General features: G+C 41.5%; 1 protein-coding gene and 2 non-coding genes across 3 annotated transcripts in view; 2 read left to right on the plus strand and 1 right to left on the minus strand.

Moving 5' to 3' along the window:
- Window positions 1-1472: 1472 nt before the first annotated feature.
- On the plus strand, window positions 1473-1579 carry LOC145343589 (U6 spliceosomal RNA). Its single transcript, XR_013886743.1, has one exon. It is a non-coding gene; the product is annotated as a U6 spliceosomal RNA (small nuclear RNA).
- A 1307-nt stretch (window positions 1580-2886) lies between these two features.
- Window positions 2887-2993, minus strand: LOC145343590 (U6 spliceosomal RNA). Its single transcript, XR_013886744.1, has one exon. It is a non-coding gene; the product is annotated as a U6 spliceosomal RNA (small nuclear RNA).
- Window positions 2994-3626: 633 nt separating this feature from the next.
- The window catches only part of sptlc1 (serine palmitoyltransferase, long chain base subunit 1), a 46377-nt gene continuing 30560 nt past the window's right edge, over window positions 3627-19443 (plus strand). Inside the window, exon 1 of the mRNA XM_080188745.1 lies at window positions 3627-3744. Coding sequence (XP_080044871.1) covers window positions 3691-3744 — 54 coding nt within the window. The 5' untranslated portion in view covers window positions 3627-3690. The remainder of the gene's footprint in view (window positions 3745-19443) is intronic.

Genomic DNA, 19443 nt, shown 5'->3' on the forward strand with positions numbered 1-19443 from the left:
ACCATCTAGGCATAAGTCAAGAGTGTGATGGAATCCTCACTATTTGCCTAGATGGGTGCAGCTCCAACAACACTCAAGAAGCTTGATACCATCCAGGACAAAACAGCCCACTTAATCGGCTTTCCATTCACCTCCTTCAACATTCAATCCCTCCACCACTGATGCATAGTGGCAGCTGTTTGTACCACCTATGAGATAGAATCATAGTTTCATTACATCGAAACAGGCCCTTCGGCTCAACTTGTCTATGCCGCCCAATTTTTACCATTTTACCCAATTGACCACATTTGGCCCATACCTCTCTATATCAATCTTGCCCATGTAACTGTCTAAATGATTTTTAAAAGACAAAATTATACCCGCCTCTACTACTACCTCTGGCAGTACATTCCAGACACTCACGCTCTGTGTGAAAAAATTGCCCCTAAGCCTCCTATGCACCAAGGAAAAAAGTTCCAGTCTACCAGCTTCTCCCTGTAATTCAAGCCAACAAGTTCCAGTAGCATCCTAGTAAATCTTTTCTGCGCTCTTTCTAGTTTAATAACATTTTTCTGTAATAGGGTGACCAGAACTGTATACAATATTCCAAGTGTGGCCTTACCGATGTCTTTTTCAACAAGATGTCCCAACTCCTATATTCAATGCTCTGACCAATGAAACCAAGCATGCTGAATACCTTCTTCACCACCCTGTCTACCTGTGACTCCACTTTCAAGGAGTTATGAACCTGTAGTCCTAGGTCGCTTTGTTCCGATGTGCTGCAGCAACTCACCAAGGCTCCTTTGACAGTTACTTCAAAACTCACTCCCTCTCCGACCTAGAAAGACAAGAGCAGTAGATGGTTAGGACCACCACCATCTGTAAGTATCCCTCCAAATCATGTACCATCCTGACTTGGAACAATATTGCCGTTTCTTCACTGTCATGGGGCCAAATTGGTGGAGCATCCTTCTGAGCAGCACTAAAGAGACTGCAGTGGTTAAAGTACATTAGATGTTCATTTGGGGGACATTACACCAACCACTTACTTTTGTTCTAAAGATGTAAACTATAATTGATCACATCCCTATCAAATTTTTACATGACCCTGGCCTCCAGTTCCCTTCAAAATATAAGTTGTTAACATGAACAATGTTAATGATTATTATTGGGTGAGGCACAGGGGGAGATTTTCAAACCTGTCACTTTTATTACAAACTTCAGGCTGTCACAATCAGCTTCCCACACGGTCAGCACAGCCTCATTTACATATGGGCACCTCCCACAACTCACAGTACAAATATAATTTAATTATCTCTCATCAGACCAAACTTTACTCAATAAGGGACACCAACATGATATCTTAAAGCTTGCAGTAACAATAATAGGTGATCGATAACCTGAACATGACAGAAACAAAAACCAAGCTACTACAACTGTAAAGTGGTAGGATTGCTGGTGCTTTATATAGCAACCAGTTCCTTTCCTTAGTTGTGCTCGCTTCGGCAGCACATATACTAAAATTGGAACGATACAGAGAAGATTAGCATGGCCCCTGCGCAAGGATGACACGCAAATTCGTGAAGCGTTCCATATTTTGCAACGCACAATAATGCTCTTTACTCCGCAAACATCATATTCACCACTAATTCTTTTGTATTGCCTCAGCCAATACAACCTGACCCTGGAGGACAATGTGCAACTTCCCCCACAGTCCGTTCGAATACGTCCCAGCTTTCTTCCTCTCGCCTCTCTTACCTGCATCAAAGGACAATGGCAGATGACTGGCAGTGGCCTCCACTGGGACACAGGAAGGCTTCCTACTCGCTCAAAGAAGTGGCCTGGACTCTTGAAGAAGGATTTGGTTTCATTTTTCCATTGACATTCCCCCTTACATACAAAGAAGGTCTGGTGTTGGCATTCTGCTGTGGTAGAATTGCCAGGTGTGTTCAATATCTCCATGGAATAATCTCAACTTTGCTGGCATAGAAAACAGGTAAAAAGTCTGACAACACCAGGTTTTAGTCCAACCTATTTATTTGATAATATACTCGCAAGCTTTCGAGGGGTTACCCTCTTCGTCAGGTGAATGGAGAGTTCTGGCCTCAGACAGAGCATATAAAGCACAGACAGTTTAGAGATTACTGATTAAAATGCGAATCCTTACACCTAACCTGCTGTTCAAGACCTGAAGTGGCTGATAATGTGAGTGGTAGGAGCACTGATCACAGTTTAAAGAGATGTGTATTGTCTCCAGACAGTACAGTAAGTGAGGTTTTGCAAACCCAGGCAAGTCACGGGGGTCATCATAGAAAACAGGTGCCAGTGTTGTCTCCAACAGTGGGAGGAGCCATGGTGGCCCACTGGCCAAGTCACCTGTCGAAGGGGCAAAGCTTTTGCTACCAAATAAACCTGTTGGACTTTACCCTAGTGTTGTGAGATTTATTACCAAGTCGCCCTGACTAGTTTGCTACTTGTGAATTTGGGAGGCATATGTCTGGGTGCCGGTTTGGCTAAGATCAAGCTCAAGATGGGGTGCAATGTCTCATATCAGCTTGGATCTTGCTTGTGTCCCTTTTATGGGGACCTTGAATTGGATTCAATTGGATTTTGAATTTGGTTTTTGGAGCAAGCAAGGAATCGATTCTGATCGTTGGTTTTTAACTTTAAGAATGGAGTAAAAATAAAAAAGACACTTGCTCACGAAAAAAAAATAAAGTTCTGATGTGCCATGATCCATCTACTTCATTGGGAGTTTACACTGTAAACATCATATTCACCACTGCTTTTGTATTGCCTCAGTTAATGCAGTCTGACCCTGGAGGACAATGTGCAACTTCCCCCATAGTGTTGAGTAAAAAAAAGTGAATATGATGTTTGCGGAGTAAAGAGCATTATTGTGCGTTGCAAAATATGGAACGCTTCACGAATTTGCGTGTCATCCTTGCGCAGGGGCCATGCTAATCTTCTCTGTATCGTTCCAATTTTAGTATATGTGCTGCCGAAGCGAGCACAACTAAGGAAAGGAACTGGTTGCTATATAAAGCACCAGCAATCCTACCACTTTACAGTTGTAGTAGCTTGGTTTTTGTTTCTGTCATGTTCAGGTTATCGATCACCTATTATTGTTACTGCAAGCTTTAAGATATCATGTTGGTGTCCCTTATTGAGTAAAGTTTGGTCTGATGAGAGATAATTAAATTATATTTGTACTGTGAGTTGTGGGAGGTGCCCATATGTAAATGAGGTTGTGCTGACCGTGTGGGAAGCTGATTGTGACAGCCTGAAGTTTGTAATAAAAGTGACAGGTTTGAAAATCTCCCCCTGTGCCTCACCCAATAATAATCATTAACATTGTTCATGTTAACAACTTATATTTTGAAGGGAACTGGAGGCCAGGGTCATGTAAAAATCTGGTAGGGATGTGATCAATTATAGATTACACCTTTAGAACAAAAGCCTGGGTTGGTCAGTATGCTTTCCCCCAAATGAACAGCTAATGTATTTATTTGTTACAGATATTGTTTGACAAAGGCAGTAACTGTTACTGTTCCTGCACCGTGCTGAATGTTGGTGTGTCTCACGTGATCGGGGTTGGGGATTGGACCATATCAAAGATGGCTTCGGCCTGTGACCCCTGGCTTGCTATGCGCACACGCACACCTCTGTTCCTTCCATCTTTCATGCAGGCAAACGACGTCAGTTGGCAAGATGGCGACAGGGCAACAGTGGGTGTTAGTGGAGATGGTGCAGGCCTTTTATGAGGTAAGATAAAGATGGAAATCACTTTCAAGAGTTATACCGCCCGTGAACGGCACTCAATTAATAAGACAGGTCAAATGAAAAAGGTTGAGGGTGTTGTGAGCTGGTTCCGCATTGAACAAGTCTGACCACAAGCAAGCTGTGAACCATGGGGTCTATCTTGTTGATTGATAGTGGGACTGGCCAGCATCATTCAGGTTTTTCCTGTTGGGTTGGTACGGCAGGAGTGTTTGTAATGTCAGTTCATCCATTGGGAAGTATCGTGGGTGGAGTGGGTACAAGCTCACCATGTCTCAATCTGGTAAAGTGAAACGAAAAGAGTGTCCCACCAAGCTGGGAATTAAAATTCAATGGATTGGCATTTTTAAATTGCAGATTTGATTTAGTCTCAGGAATGGTGACCTTGAAGCCACTGGTTTGACCTCAAAACCCATCTGGTTGTCTGTCCTTTTGGGAAGGAAATTCGCTACCCTCAGCTGGCTTGGCCTTTATAGTCACTCTCAATGTATCAAAATGTGGTTGACTCTCAACTCCCATCTGATATGTCCTAACAAGCTTTATTCAAGAAGGCTGACCAACACCACCTTGGGCCAATTAACAATGGAAATCTTATGGCCTTGTGAGTAGAAGAAAGGGAAGAAAAACAAGGATTGTTAATTTGAAATATTTATTACATGTACGTTGCAAGAAAGATGTGCAGGTTAGGTTGATCGGCTGTGTCAGAGCGATTAACAGGATAAATACATGGGGTTACAGGGATAGGGCTTAGGTGTGATTGTTGTCGGTGCAGGCTTGATGGGCCGAATGACCTCTTTCTGCACTCTAGAGATTCTATGAAAGATCAAGTTCGGGGTCCAGCAGGTTGTGTTGAATAGTTGGGGAGAATGTTAGCAAATATAGAAACCCTCCAGTTCTACTCAAACTGTCCAGTCAAATATGTTGTCATGAAATAGGCAGTGGAAATATCTCCATATTCTTCCAAGTAGAAGTTGTTGAGGCTAAGTCAATTTTGTTAAATTTATTCTTGGAATGCGATTGTCTTTAGCCAGGCCTACGTTTATTGCTGATCTGTAAATTGCCCTGAATAAGGTGATGGTGAACCACCTTCTTGAACAGTGGTCTTCCCATTGTATTTTTTTTCTGCAGCTTGTTGACACAACTGAATGCTTTGCTAAGCCATTTCAGAGGGCAGTTGTGTCCCAACCACATTGCTGTGGAACTAGAGTCACATGAGGCAGGCTGAATAAAAATTGCAAATTTCCTCTGCTGAATGACATTAGTAAAATAACTGAGACTAAAGGTCTTTGTTAGGCAAGGCTAAGGGTCATAGGATAGGGTAGATAATTGGAGTGAAGAAATAGATAAACTGGGGTCTGATTTAATGTTAGTCAGGTTTGAGAAGTTGAAAGATCCAGTCCTGCTTATTTGTTCAACAGCAGCAATTAAGACTCTTTGTGACTCACGGATGATCCTGAACCTTGGGAGTGTTGAGCAATCCAAATGCTGTAATTGCCTCATTGCATTTTATAACTATGCAGGATTGTGTTTGACTGTGGCATTGGTAGTGTGTTATATGTATTACACATGCAAACCCAAGCACTGCTTTGATGCTTGGTAAGAATAATAGCTGTTGGAATGACTAGTGCATGTGGAATTGTATTCTGGAATCAAATGTTTTCAGGGAAGGAAAGAAATTCAAATGATCTTTTTTGTTTTAATTCATTGGGATATTGGTATCGCTGGCAAGACCAATATTTATTGCACATCTCTAGTTCTTATTGCAGTCGGTGTGGTAAAGGTTTCTCCTATTGTATTTGACATTTCATAGTTTTAAATTCTGCTGAATATTTTTCATATCACTGAGACAATTTAATTGTATTAATCTATTAAATTTCTTCAGTTACTTGACATTAATGTATTTCATTAAAGTTAAGTATATTTTGTAAGTCCTATAAACAGTCCAGTTCATTCATATGTATATATTTTTTCATTCCAAGTGTATTTGCTTCAGCCTTCATCCATAAGGGTTAATGTGGGGGTGGATCATGAAAAGGAAAGATGGTTGGTTCAATTGCATTTGAACCAGAAGCCCCGTCCTTAGTATCAGATGTGCTGCAGTTGATCACTAATTTAGTGAAAGTGACTCAACCCGATTATAAATTTTAATAAGGGAAGCCCAATAAACAATATATACAAATGCACGATTTTCTTCTAATAATGCAAGAACGTGCACATACACTTTCCTGCTACATTGCAACAAAATACCTACTCCATTCATAATTAGTTAACAAAATGTACTTGGAAGTTGAGTTTCAGTAAATTTGAAATAGGAAGCTGGCACTGGAAATAATAAAATGTTTGCTGGCAAAAGTTCCAGTTGATTCACAGTACTTCAGGAAGGAAACTTGTCATCCACTCACATATTACACAGTGTGGTTGATCCTTAAAATCCTCTTTAGTGGTTGTGCACAATTGCGATAAAGTTGAATATAACAAAAAAACCATCATACTAGAAGAAAATGCAGGTAATGTCTGCTCAGCAAAATCATCTTTGCTATAATCTGAGGGCAGGTGATTCAGTTGGTCAAGCTTCCTGTGGACTAGCTAAGCAGCCACATAAGAGTTGCGGTTATATCTATCTGTCAACATATGAGACTGATCTCTGGCTATGTCTTATAGGGTAGAGATATTGGATGTGGGGCATGATGAATGTGTGCGAATGGTTTTGGAAGTCTTCAGTGATTCCAGCTCCCATGAAGGCTTCAGGTCAAACAAGGCGTAGAAACTTTTATCATTTCTTTTAGGTGAACTGTTAGTGTGCATCAATATTGAACACCACGTGAATGAGCTTCTAAAAGAGGCAAGGGCATAGAATGATAAGCCTACCATCTAGACTGGCTTAGCAGACTTAATTGGTTGAAAGACGTCACTGCCAGGTGAGGCCTATGTCATTGGTGAGAAAATGATTCTGAAGGGTTATACTACTTTACCTAGCCCTTGTCAATTTGCCTGTCACAAGCTAACGTGACCATGATATTCCTCATACGAATAACCACAATACAATTCTTGTGTAGGGTAAGTTTCAATTCCAAGTGAGGAAAACATTTTTGATCATGAAGTACAGTCCAATTGCCTTGCTTTTATGGGAGCAAGATCAGATCCAGCTTCCCAAGACTGAAAAAGCCATGGGACTCTGCTGGCTGTCATTAGTAGCAGAATTGTAAATTGCCACAATCGATACTGGGTACATCTTGGAATGAGGCATCAAATTATTGAAGCTGTAAGATTGAACTGTCTTTATTCTAAATAGTAGACCAGAGACAGATCAGCTCATTACTGTTACAGCCACTGAGTATGTCCAAGTCGTATTAAACATAGATTGTACTTGTAGAATTTTCTGGAATTGTCTCTTTTAAAAAGTGAACACTAACCAAATGGCTAAGATGGCTGCCAAGTGAAGTAACATTTGCAAATTCAACACTACATCAAGCTTCCAGAAAGTTCCTAATTGAATCATCTTGGGTGGGGTTCTGTTTTGAACGAACGTACCCAAACATCACCCCTCTATTGGCTTCACATCTGCCATTATGTCCTTTACTCTAAACTCAACCAAAGAACTTCTTTCTGTACACCATGCTTCTAGGTTTGCAATTCAATGAAAAGAGTACTGCAGAAAACTCATCCACAAGTGGATGTAAAGAACTATCATCTACTTCCATTGTGTAGCAATGACTTTCGGCTTAGCAATTCTGGGTGGACAATCATGAAGTCATGTCTGCCTCTGACTCTATAAAATCCTTCGTTACCCAAAGACCCAGCGAGCCTTGAGCAGTCTGCTGAGAACACTGCAAGAAACAGAAGCTGTTTAAGAACCTGGAGGCTGTAAAGTTTTAAAAAGCTCCCCAGCTTGATTTCTAAATCCAAGTCATCTGTAAAGAAATTGAACCTCCTGATGTGAAAACTTATGTGACCGCCTGAACATTCATCTCTTCGAGGGAATCCTGCAATGATCCTGATATTTGACGTCTGTATTTGAAGTCATCCCGACTACAATTCAAGCATGGAGAAGACTCCCCTTTCTTCATACTGGTTTCAGTTCCCTCCTGGCTCTGGCAATAACACTAACAGACCAGAATCAAGCTCTGCAGCCGGACCTTGTGTAGCTGAAAATGGTGATAGGAAACTGGGTAACAGAAGGGATCTATTTTATTACTGTTGCCATCCTTGGGTTGATTCTTCCTAGTATATGAATGTAAGAAACGATGTTTTCAGCTATTTGGGGGAGTGGAAACGAACCATCTCTTTTTCGTCATTGACCTTTTTTCCCCCATTTTTAAGCTGAAGTGTGGATTTTGTTGATGATTTCAGTTTTTCAATAGTGAAACATACTGAAATAAAAATGAAAATAAAATTAAACTTGGTGCTAAACAGTGTTATTCTGTTCTGTAAGTTCTTTTTTTAAAAAATCAAATTCGGTCAAGAAGAAAACAATATTCACGATCTCAACTCCGACACATTCCAGGAGCCAGCAAGAATGGCAACTCAGCTCTTCTACATGGCTGCTTACGAATATCAGCCAGCTGCCCTTAAGCCATGAGATTCACTTTGATTTTTTTCGAACAAGTCTTCCTTCTTTATCTAAAGCAGCAGCAATTCCTTAGAGCTGCATGCACATTTTTATTTCCGACTGCCAAATAAGATCTGATGCCCTGCAGATATGTTGCAATCAGTAGAACCTCTTCAAAGTGTGCCAAAGCACATTATATTTTGCCTTTCTTCTGCCTGCCCAATTCACATTGAGTTCGCTAGTAGGGTCACAATTGGGCTGATTTTCTGGCTTTTGAAATAGCCCACGTAGAAAGGGGTGCACAAACAGTAGCTGAGAAACTAGTTTTCATTTTTCAAATGTTTGCTACAAAGGATTGCATTCATTGATTTTTCCCTCGTACCATGGAGGTTCTGACTCTGATTTTGGCAAATTTACAGACAAAATCAATATGGAAAACAAGCTCCAAACTTGCTTCTAAAGTACAGCTGTCAACATGTGACCTAATCTTTTTCTCATTCAATGGCTAATGATCTGCAGCTGTTTTTTGGCAAATGATTGCCTTGACTTCTACCCCCTTTAGAATTCAAGTTACTGAGGTGTAATCTGTAACTTCTCAGCGTGTTGTGATTTATTCTCATCAATCTCAGCCATTCAAGTCCAATAAAATTACAGTTTCATAATTTGCTCCCTGCTGCCCATTACTCCATTTGCACTTTATTTGTTAAAATGCAAATGTGATCAAATCAATTATAGCTTTGGAAGAATAGACTGAGTCTTAAATTAATTTGTATAGAATATCAGCAATGTAAAGCATCATTCAACTAGTGCATTGCTGATACTGAAACTAATTCCCACATTATATCTGAAATAGGCCTTCCTCTGCAATTTTCAGCAAACCCGTTTATTGCAACTTCTATTCATTTATATTGAAGTTGCAGCAAATGGCCCCACACAATAAATATTTCTGCCCAAGGTTGTCCTGTATTGCTGAATCTTTGCCTTTTCCAGGTTCCTCTGGTGCAAGGCTGAATAGACAAACTGATGAAATTTGTAGTTTGCATACTGTTGTCTGCACTGGTTGTAGTTTCAAAGCCAGTGTTTTTTGAGAGTCACAAAGTGAGACAAAAACCAAATCTCTCTGTTTCTGGGAGGGGAGTTGTACATTGAAGTTCTGAATTTTACCATCTGAGAAATCAGCTTGTGGCTTAGATTGTTAGGGAAATTGACACTGAGAAGTTAAAATTCCACCAGCGGTCATGGGGTTCTTGAAGCTCAGTTTTTCAACAAGCAAAGAACAGATTGGATGAGCTGTCAATTGATGCGTGTGAAAGTGATTTTTTTAAAAAAAGACTGAAAACTAAAGACTGGGTTTCGCAGCAGGAATATTAAATTAAAGTCACTCCTGCTGCTTTGTTTTTTTTAAACCAGAGCTGACTGGAGTCTTATGAGTGGCCTAATGAAGGTGACTGTTGGGTAATTTATGCCATTAGGACTGCTGTGAACAGAACTAAAGAAGTTGTGCAGAAGTGCACCTTTTTGCTGATAACCCTAGCCCTGTAATTCAGATGGAGTAAGGTTAGGTGCTATTTAGTGCCTGAATCCTCCCTGTGTAAAGGAACAGAGACTCCACTGAGTTATGTAGAACTCTGTGGCTGAGTTCAATGCTATATGTACTGAAGCATTGTTTATAATTTTGATTGAATACAAATGCCTGTTAATTCATGTTTAATTTACATTCTTTTAGTTTGATTTGCTATGGGAAATTTTTTTTAAGTAAAAATTTTAAAGTGAAAATTAGTGCATTGATTTCTTCCATTGGGGCTATTTGATTCTTTGACATGATTGGTCTCTAAGGGGCACATGACAACAGGCAGCCATTGTGTGCATTCTATCAGATTGAGACTCTTCACAACAGTGACAATGGGATCAGGGAAGTGGGAGGAAAAATGGGGATTTGCCTTTTAATATTTGAAAAAATACCATAGTTGTGTCAGAACTACGCACTACAATCTGACCTAACTTTGAACTTTCTTCACTCATTAAGAGTACAAATAACTTTTATTCAGCTGTACTATGTACTAAATTAGATCTGAATGAGAGTAAGTGAGTTACTGTCTTACAAAGCAAGGATCTATTTGGATGTACCAGATGAAAATCCACTGAAAAAGAAACATTACTTTCTTATGATTTAGTTTGTAGTTACCCTGAAGGTACCAGGTTTGATCACTGGTTTTCCTGAATTTATATGGAGAAACAACAGGGATGTTTTCTGTGGTTTTGGTGTCTTAAGGCTAGAGAAGAGGAAAAATTTGCTGATTCCTTCTCCTGAACACTATCCAGTGACTCATAGTAGATAATAAGTACAGATGTGTAAATGTTCTCTTGTAGTTGGATAAGTTTCTGATATTTTTCTCAGTTCACACATTAAGACTTACCATCCAGTTGAGGCACACAAGGCTGCTGGCATATGAAAAATAGTTACCACCTCGAGAAAAAATAAAGAGAAAATACATCCACTAGTTTATTATTTTTGTATCTCATTTTTGTATGTGTGAAACGAAGGGTTCAGGCATAGTCCAAAATCTCAAACGGAACAGTTTTAAAAACAAACAGAGCTTTCCCTGGGTTTTCAACTGGTGTTATTTGTTTTCAGCCCTGTGGATGCTGAGCTTTTTAAAGGAGGAGTGAGGGCAGGAATTGCATGATTAAGACAGCAGTGTTTAATTATGAAAGGTAATTCATGTATTATTAAATCAACAGTTACAACATGCATTTGTATAACATACAGAGTCATAGAGGCTTACATCATGGAAACATGCCTTTTGGCCCAACTTGTCCATGCCACCCAAGTTTTACCATGAAGCTAGTCCCAATTGCCCATGTTTGGTCCATATCTCCATTTCAATCTTATCCATGTTACTGTTTAAATGCTTTTAATAAACACAATTGTACCTGTCTCTACTACTAGCTCTGGCAGCTCATTCTAGACACTCATCACTCTCTGCGTGGAAAGAATTGCCCCTCTGGACCCTTTTGCATCTCTCCCCTCTCACCTTAAACCTATGACATCTAGTTTTTGACTCCCCTACCTTTGGGAAAAGTTGTTGACTATCTATCTTCTCTATGCCCTTCATTATTTTATAGACATCTATAAGATCACCCCTCAGCCTCCTATGCTCTAGACAAAAAAAGTCCCAATCTATCCAGCCTTTTCTTATAACTCAAACCACTATGTCCCAGTAGCATCCTAGTAAATCTTTTCTGCACTCTTTGTAGTTTAATAATATCCTTTCTATAATAGGGTGACCAGAACTGTCCACGGTATTCCAAGTGTGGCCTTACCAATGTCTTGTACAATTTCAACAAGACATCCTGACTCCTGTATTCAATGTTCTGGCCAATGAAACCAAGCATGCCAAATGCCTTCTTCATCACCCTGTCCACCTGTGACTCCACTTCCACGGAACTATGAACCTGTATCCCTAGATCTAAGTTTATTTATTAATTGCTTGTAGGCTTACATTCACATCATAATGAAGTTACTGTAAAAATCTCCTAGTCGTCACACTCCAGTGCCTGTTTGGGAACAGTGAGGGAGAATTTAACATGGTCAGTGCATCTAACCTCCACATCTTTGGCTGTGGGAAGAAACCAGCACATCCAGAAGAAATGCACGCGACACACAGTGACCCAAGCTGGGAATTGAACCTATGTCCCTGGCACTGTGAGACAGTTCTAGTCACTGTGCTGCCCATTCTGTAACTTCATTCTAAAACTCTTCCCTACGCCCTGCCCTGGTTTGATCTAACAAAATGTATCACCTCTCATTTATCTAAATTAAACTCCACCTGCCATTTATCAGCCCACTGGCTCAAGATCCCGTTGCAATCCTAGATAACCTCCTTCGCTGTCCACTATGCTACCAATCTTGGGGTCATCTGCAAACTTACTAACTATGCCTCCCAAATTATCATTCAAATCATTAATATAAGTGACAAATAACAGTGACCCAACATCAATCCCTGAGGCACACCGCTGGTCACAGGCCTCCAATTTGAAAAAGAACTTTTTACAACCACCTTCAGTCTTCTGTCATCAAGCCAATTGTGTTTCCAACTGGCTATTTCACCATGGATCCCGTGAGATTTAATCTTATGTAACAATCTACCATGCAGTACCTTGTCAAAGGCCTTGCTAAAGTCCATGTAGACAACATCAATTGCACTGCCTTCATCTATCTTCTTGATTATCCCTTCAAAAAATTCAAACAAATTTGTGAGACGTAAGTTTCCACTCAAAGTCACATTGACTGTCCCTGAGCAGTCCTTGACTCTCTAAATGCCTGTAGATCCTTTCCCTCAGAATACCTTCTAATAACTTATGATATATTAACTTATGATAGACTCTAGTTATAGGGAGCTTGTCACACTGCAGGTTCAGACAGGTAGATGGATGACCGTCAGGAGAGGCAGGCAGGTAATGCAGGAGTCTCCTGTGCCTATTCCCCTTTCAAACAGGTATATCGTTTTGGATACTGTTGGGGGGGATAGCCTATCAGGGGGAGATAACAGCTACAGCCAGGCCTTTGACACCACAGCTGGTTCTGCTGTGGGACAAGGTCAGGCAAAGAGCAAGCAAGCAGTAGTAATAGGGGACTTGCTAGTTAAAGGCACAGACAGGTGTTTCAAGACTCCAGGATGGTTTTTTTTTTTGCCTACCTGATGCCAAGGTCAAGGATGTCTTGGAGCGATTGTAGGACGTTCTTAAGGGAGAGGATGAGCAGCCAGAGGCCATACATTTTGGTACCAACGACATAGGTAGGAAAAAGAAATTGAATATAGAGAGTTAGGCAGAAGGCAAAAGTGCAGGACCTCAAAGGTAGTAATTTCAGGACTACTACAGCTGCCACGTGCCCGTGAGAGTATGAATAGGAGGATTAGGCAGATGAATGCCTGGCTTAAGTGTTGATGCAGGGGACAGAGATTTAGATTTTTGGATCATTGGGATCTTTTCTGGGGAAGGGCTGACCTGTTCAAGAGAGATGGGTTACACGTGAACTGGGGGGGATACTAACGTCCTGGCAGGGAGATTTGCTAGAGCCATTCAGGAAGGTTTAAACTAGTTTGGTAGGAGAATGGGATCCAAATCAGTAAGGAGACAGAAGAGAAGTTAAAGAGACCACAATAAGTAGTAAAGGCAATGTCAGTAATCCTAGTACCAGACAAATCAGTCAAAAGCAAGACAGAGCAAGGGAAATCAAGATTAAACTGCATTTATTTCAATGCAAGAGGCCTGGCGGGCAAGGCAGATGAACTCAGGGCATGGATGGGTACATGGGACTGGGATATTATAGCAATTACTGAAACGTGGCTAAGGGAGGGATAGGACTGGCAGCTCAATGTTCCAGGGTACAGATGTTGTAGGAAAAATAGAACAGGAGGGGGAGTTGCACTTTTGGCCAGGGAAAGCAACACTGCCATTCTGAGAGGGCGTATATCCGAGGGTTCGGCCACTGAGTCTATTTGGGTAGAACTGAGAAATAAGAAGGGGGAAATCACTTTGATAAGGTTGTACTATAGGCCTCCAAATAGTGGGCAGGAAATTGAGCAAATATGTAAGATTACAGATGGCTCCAAGAATGATAGGGGGGGTAATAGTTGGAGATTTTAACTTCCCCAACATTGACTGGGACAGCTATGATATTAAAGGGTTGGATGGAGAGAAATTTGTTGAGTGTATTCAGGAGAAATCTCTCGTTCAGCATATGGATGGCCTGACTCGAGAGGGGGCAAAACTTCACCTCCCCTTGGGAGACAAAGGCAGATGACAAGTGTTAACGAGGGAACACTTTAGAACCAGTGACCATAATTCTATCAGTTTTAAGATAATTATGGGGAAGGCCAATTTTGATGGTATCAGCAGGAACTTTCAAAAGTTAATTAGGGGAGTCTGTGGGAAGGTAAAAGGACGTCTGGTAAGTGTCACACTTTCAAAAGTGTGTTAACCAGGGTTCAGGATAAACACATTCCTGTTAGAGTGAAGGGCAAGGCTGACAGAAGTAGGAACCCTTGATGACTTGGGATATTGAGGCCCTGGTCAAGAAGAAGAAAGAGGCACGTAACATGCATAGGCAGCTGGGATCAGGTGAATCTCTTGACGAGTATAGGCAGGGTGTAGGAGAAGTCAGGACGGCAAAAAGGGTACACAAAATTGTTTTGGCAGATAAGGCAAAGGAGAATCTAAAGAGCTTCTACAAATACATAATGGGCAAAAGAGTAACAAGGGAGAGAGTAGGGCCTCTTAAGGATCAACAAGGTCATCTATGTGCAGATCCACAAGAGATGGGTGAGATCCTAAATGAATATTTCGCATCAGTATTTACTGTTGAGAAAAGCTTGGATGTTAGGGAACTTGGAGAAATAAATAGTGATGTCTTGAGGAGTGTACACATTATAGAGAAGGAGGTGCTGGAAGTCTTAAAGTGCATCAAGGTAGATAAATCCCCAGGACCTGATGAAGTGTATCCCAGGACATTGTGGGAGGCTAGGGAGGAAATTGCGGGGCCCCTAGCTGAGATATTTGAATCGTCGATGGTCATGAGTGAGGTGCCTGAAGATTGGAGAGTGGCAAATGTTGTGCCTTTGTTTAAAAAGGTCTGCAACGAAAAGCTTGGGAACTACAAGCCAGTGAGCCTCACATCTGCGGTGGGTAAATTGTTGGAATGTATTTTGAGAGACAGGATCTACAGGCATCTAGAGACGCACTGACTGATTAGGGACAGTCAGCATGGTTTTGTGAGTGGAAAATCATATCTCACAAATTTGATTGAGTTTTTTGACGAGGTAACCAAGGAAGTAGTTTATGTTGTCTACATGCACTTTAGCAAGGCCTTTGACAAGGTACTGCATGGTAGGTTGTTGCGTAAGGTTAAACGTCATGGAATCCAGGGTGAGATATCTAAATGGATACAAAATTGGCTTCTCGACAGAAGCCAGAGAGTTGTTTTTCAAACTGGAGGCATGTGACCAGCTGTGTGTCTCAGGAGTCAGTGTTGGGTCCATTGTTATTTGTCACTTATTAATTATTTGGATGAGAATATAGAGGGCATGGATAGTAAGTTTGCAGTTAACAGAGATTGGTGGCATAGTGGCCGTGAAGGAAGTTATCTCCAATTGCAACAGGATCTTGATCAATTGTGCCAGTGGGCTGATGAATGGCAGATGGAGTTTAATTTAGACAAATGCGAAGTGATGCATTTTGGTAGATTGAACCAGGGCAGGACTTACTCAGTTAATGGTAAGGTGTTAGGGAGAGTCACAGAACAAAGAGATCTAGGGGTACATGTTCATAGCTCCTTAGAAGTGGAGTCACAGGAGAAGAAGGCATTTGGCATGCTTGGTTTCATTAGTCTGAACATTGAATACAGGAGTTGGGACGTCTCGTTGAAGTTGTACAAGACGTTGGTAAGGCCACACTTGGAATACTGTGTGCAATTCTGGTCAACCTATTATAGAAAGGATATTATTAAACTAGAAAGAGTGCAGAAAAGATTTACTAGGATGCTGCCGGACTTGATAGATTGAGTTATAAAGAGAGGCTGGATGGACTGGGACTTTTTTCTCTGGAGCGTAGGAGGCTGAGGGGTGATCTTATAGAGGCCTATAAAATAATGAGGGGCATAGATTGGCTAGATAGTCAATATCTTTTCCTAAAGGTAGGGAAGTCTAAAATTAGAGGGCATAGATTTAAGGTGAGAGGGGAGAGATACAAAAGTGTCCAGAGGGGCAATTTTTTCCCAGAGGATGGTGAGTGTCTGGAACAAGCTGCCAGAGGTAGTAGTAGAGGCGGGTATAATTTTGTCTTTTAAAAAGCATTTAGATAGTTACATGGGTACAATGGATATAGAGGGATATGGGCCAAATGCAGGCAATTAGGATTAGCAAGGAGTTTTAAAAAAGAAAGGGCAGCATGGACAAGTTGGGCCGAAGGGCCTGTTTCCATGCTGTACACCTCTATGACTCTATGATAACTCACTACAGACATTAGGCTCACTGGCCTGCAGTTCCCAAGCTTTTCCCTTCTTGAATAAGGGCACAACATTTGTCACCCTCTAATCTTCAGGCACCTTACCTGCAGCTGTCAAAGATTCAAACATCTCTGCTAGGGGACCTGCAATTTCCTCCCTAACCTCCCACAACACCCTGGAATACAGTTCATCAGGTCCTGGGGATTCATCTACCTTGATGTACTTGAAGACTTCCAGCATCTCCTCCTCTATAATATGAATGTTCCTCAAGACATCATTCTTTATTTGCCCATGTTCCCTCACGTCCAGGTTTTTTTCCATAGTGAATACTGATGACAAATATTCATTTAAGATCTCACCCATCCCTTGTGGATCCATACATAGATGACCTTCTGGATTGTTAATAGGCCCTATTCTCTCCCTAGTTACTCTTTTGTCCTTTATGTATTGTAGAAGCTCTTTGGATTCTTCTTTGCCTTATCTGCCAAAGCAATTTCATGTTCCTTTTTGGCCCTCCTGGTTTCTCTCTTAACTCTACTCTAACACCCTCTACACTTTTCAAGGGATCCACTTCACCCTAGCTGCCTAGACATGTCATATGCCTCATTCTTCTTCTTGACCAGGGCCTCAATATCCCAAGATATCCAGGGTTCCCTACTTTTACCAACCTTGCCCTTCACTCCAAGAGGAATGTGCTTACCCTGAACCCTGATTAACACACTTTTGAAGCCTCCCATTTACTCGCTATCCCTTTGACTGCCAACATGCTCCTCCAGTCAACTTTTGAAAGTTCCTATCTAATACCATCAAAATTGGCTTTGCCCCAACTTAGGTCTTGCTAAAAGTTAAAATTCTATCATTTTCCATTGCTGTTTTAAAACTAATGGAATTATGGTCACAGGTCCCAAAGTGTTCCCTCACTAACACTTCTGTCACCTGCCTTCCCTTATTTCCCAAGAGGAGGTCAAGTTTTGCCCCCTCTCAAGTCAGGCCATCCACATACTGAATGAGAAATTCCTCCTGAATACACTCAACAAATGTCTCTCCATCCAAGCCCCTAATGCTATGGTTGTCCCAGTCAAAATTGGGAAAGTTAAAGTTCCCTTCTATTGCAACCCATTTTCCTTGAAACTATCTGTAATTTCCTTATGTATTTGCTCCTCAATTTCCCGTTGACTATTTGGGAGCCAATAGTATAATCCTGTCAAAGTGACTTCCTATTTCTCAGTTCTACCCATATAGACTGAGTGGGCAAACCTCAGAAATGTTCCCTCTCAGTAGTGCCATGATGTTCTCCCTAACCAAAAACACAACTTCCCCCTGCTCTCTTACCTCCTGACACAAGAAATTAGGTCAAGAAATTCCACAAGAATTACACAAAAAATTAGGTCAAGCCTTAAAAGAAGAAAGAAAGGGAGATATGGACAGAATTCCAAAGCTTTTTAGGGGCTCAGGCAGCTGAAGGCATGGCCATCAGTGGTGTCTAAGTTAAAATGGAGGACGGTGGGGAGAAGGCTGGTTGGCTCGGGGCCAGAATTAGAGGAGCATTGATGTATTGAGGGCTGGAAGAGAATACAATGCTATGGAGAGGTGAGTTCACGGAGGGATTTCAAAATAGACGAGAATTTAAAAGTTAACATGTTGCTAAATCAGCCTGTTATGCACAGGGGTAATAGGTGACATGACTAAGAGTAGGTTAAGAAGTAGGGAACAGAACTTTGGAGGACCTCAAGTTTACAAAGGAAAATCATAGCTGTAGCTAATAAGTCATAAATGATGGCTTCAGCTGCTGATGTACTAAGACTGACAAGGTCATGATGTAATGGAAAGGAAAATGAAGAATCTTAAAGATAATGTGAAAATATAGTTAGAAGGTCTTTTCAAGGTCAAATATGAGATTAAGGTTACAAACAGATTAGGTTACTCTCAGGCTGTTGAAGGCTAGAATTGGTAGCTAGGGAATGGAGTTTGGAGTAAGGACTAGCAGGTGGTCAGGAAGGCGAATGGGATGCTGGCCTTCATAGCGAGGGGGATTGAATATAAAAGTAGGGAGGTCTTGCTGCAGCTGTATAGGGCATTGGTGAGGCTGCAGCTGGAGTACTGTGTGCAGTTTTGGGCGCCGCACCTGCGCAAGGATATTTTGGCCTTGGAGGGAGTGCAGAGGAGGTTTACTAGGCTGATACCGGAGTTGAGGGGGTTGAGCTATGAGGAGAGGCTGAATAAACTAGGCTTGTACTCGTTAGAGTTTAGAAGAATGAGGGGAGATCTCATTGAGACGTATAAGATGATGAATGGGATGGATAGGATAGAGGTGGAAAGACTCTTCCCGCTCAAAAAAGACAGTAGGACTAGGGGGCACAGCCTCAAGATAAAGGGGGGGCGGTTCAGAACGGAGTTGAGGAGGAACTTCTTCACTCAAAGGGTGGTGAATCTCTGGAATTCTCTGCCCGTTGAAGTGGTGGAGGCTGCCTCGCTAAATATTTTTAAGAAGCGGGTTGATGGGTTTTTGATAAGAGAGGGGATTAAGGGTTATGGGGAGAGGGCGGGAAAGTGGAACTGAGCCACGACAGATCAGCCATGATCTTATTGAATGGCGGGGCAGGCTCGAAGGGCCAGATGGCCTACTCCTGCTCCTATTTCTTATGTTCTTATGTTCTTATGTTCCCCAGTTATTGAAAGGAAATTTCTGTTCATTTAATACTAGATAAGCAATCTGATAATTCAGCAACGGTAGAGGAGTGATGGGTGTTGGTAATCAGATGGAACTGTGTATCATCATGCATGTGAAAACTGATTATGCTTTTGGATGATGAGAGGTAGCACCTCGATGAAAAGTATAAACCCTTAAGGGACACCAAAGGTGTGGGAGTAACAAGAGCAACTGCTACAGTTGATACAGTCTAGCACAGTGGCTAACACTGCTGCCTCACAGCACCAAGGTCCTAGGCTTGGGTGACTGCGAAGTTTGCACGTTCTCCCCATGTCTGCATGAGTTTCCTCCAGGTGCTCCGGTTTCCTCCCACAGTCCAAAAGATGTGTGAGTTAGGTTAATTGGCCATGCTAAATTTCCCCTTAATGTGAGGGAGATTAGTGGGGTAAATATGTGGGGTTACGGGGATAAGGCCTG

This window comes from Carcharhinus amblyrhynchos, chromosome 5, assembly GCF_965287045.1.
Source record: "Carcharhinus amblyrhynchos chromosome 5, sCarAmb.v2.hapA, whole genome shotgun sequence".
Taxonomy (NCBI): Eukaryota; Metazoa; Chordata; class Chondrichthyes; order Carcharhiniformes; family Carcharhinidae; genus Carcharhinus; species Carcharhinus amblyrhynchos.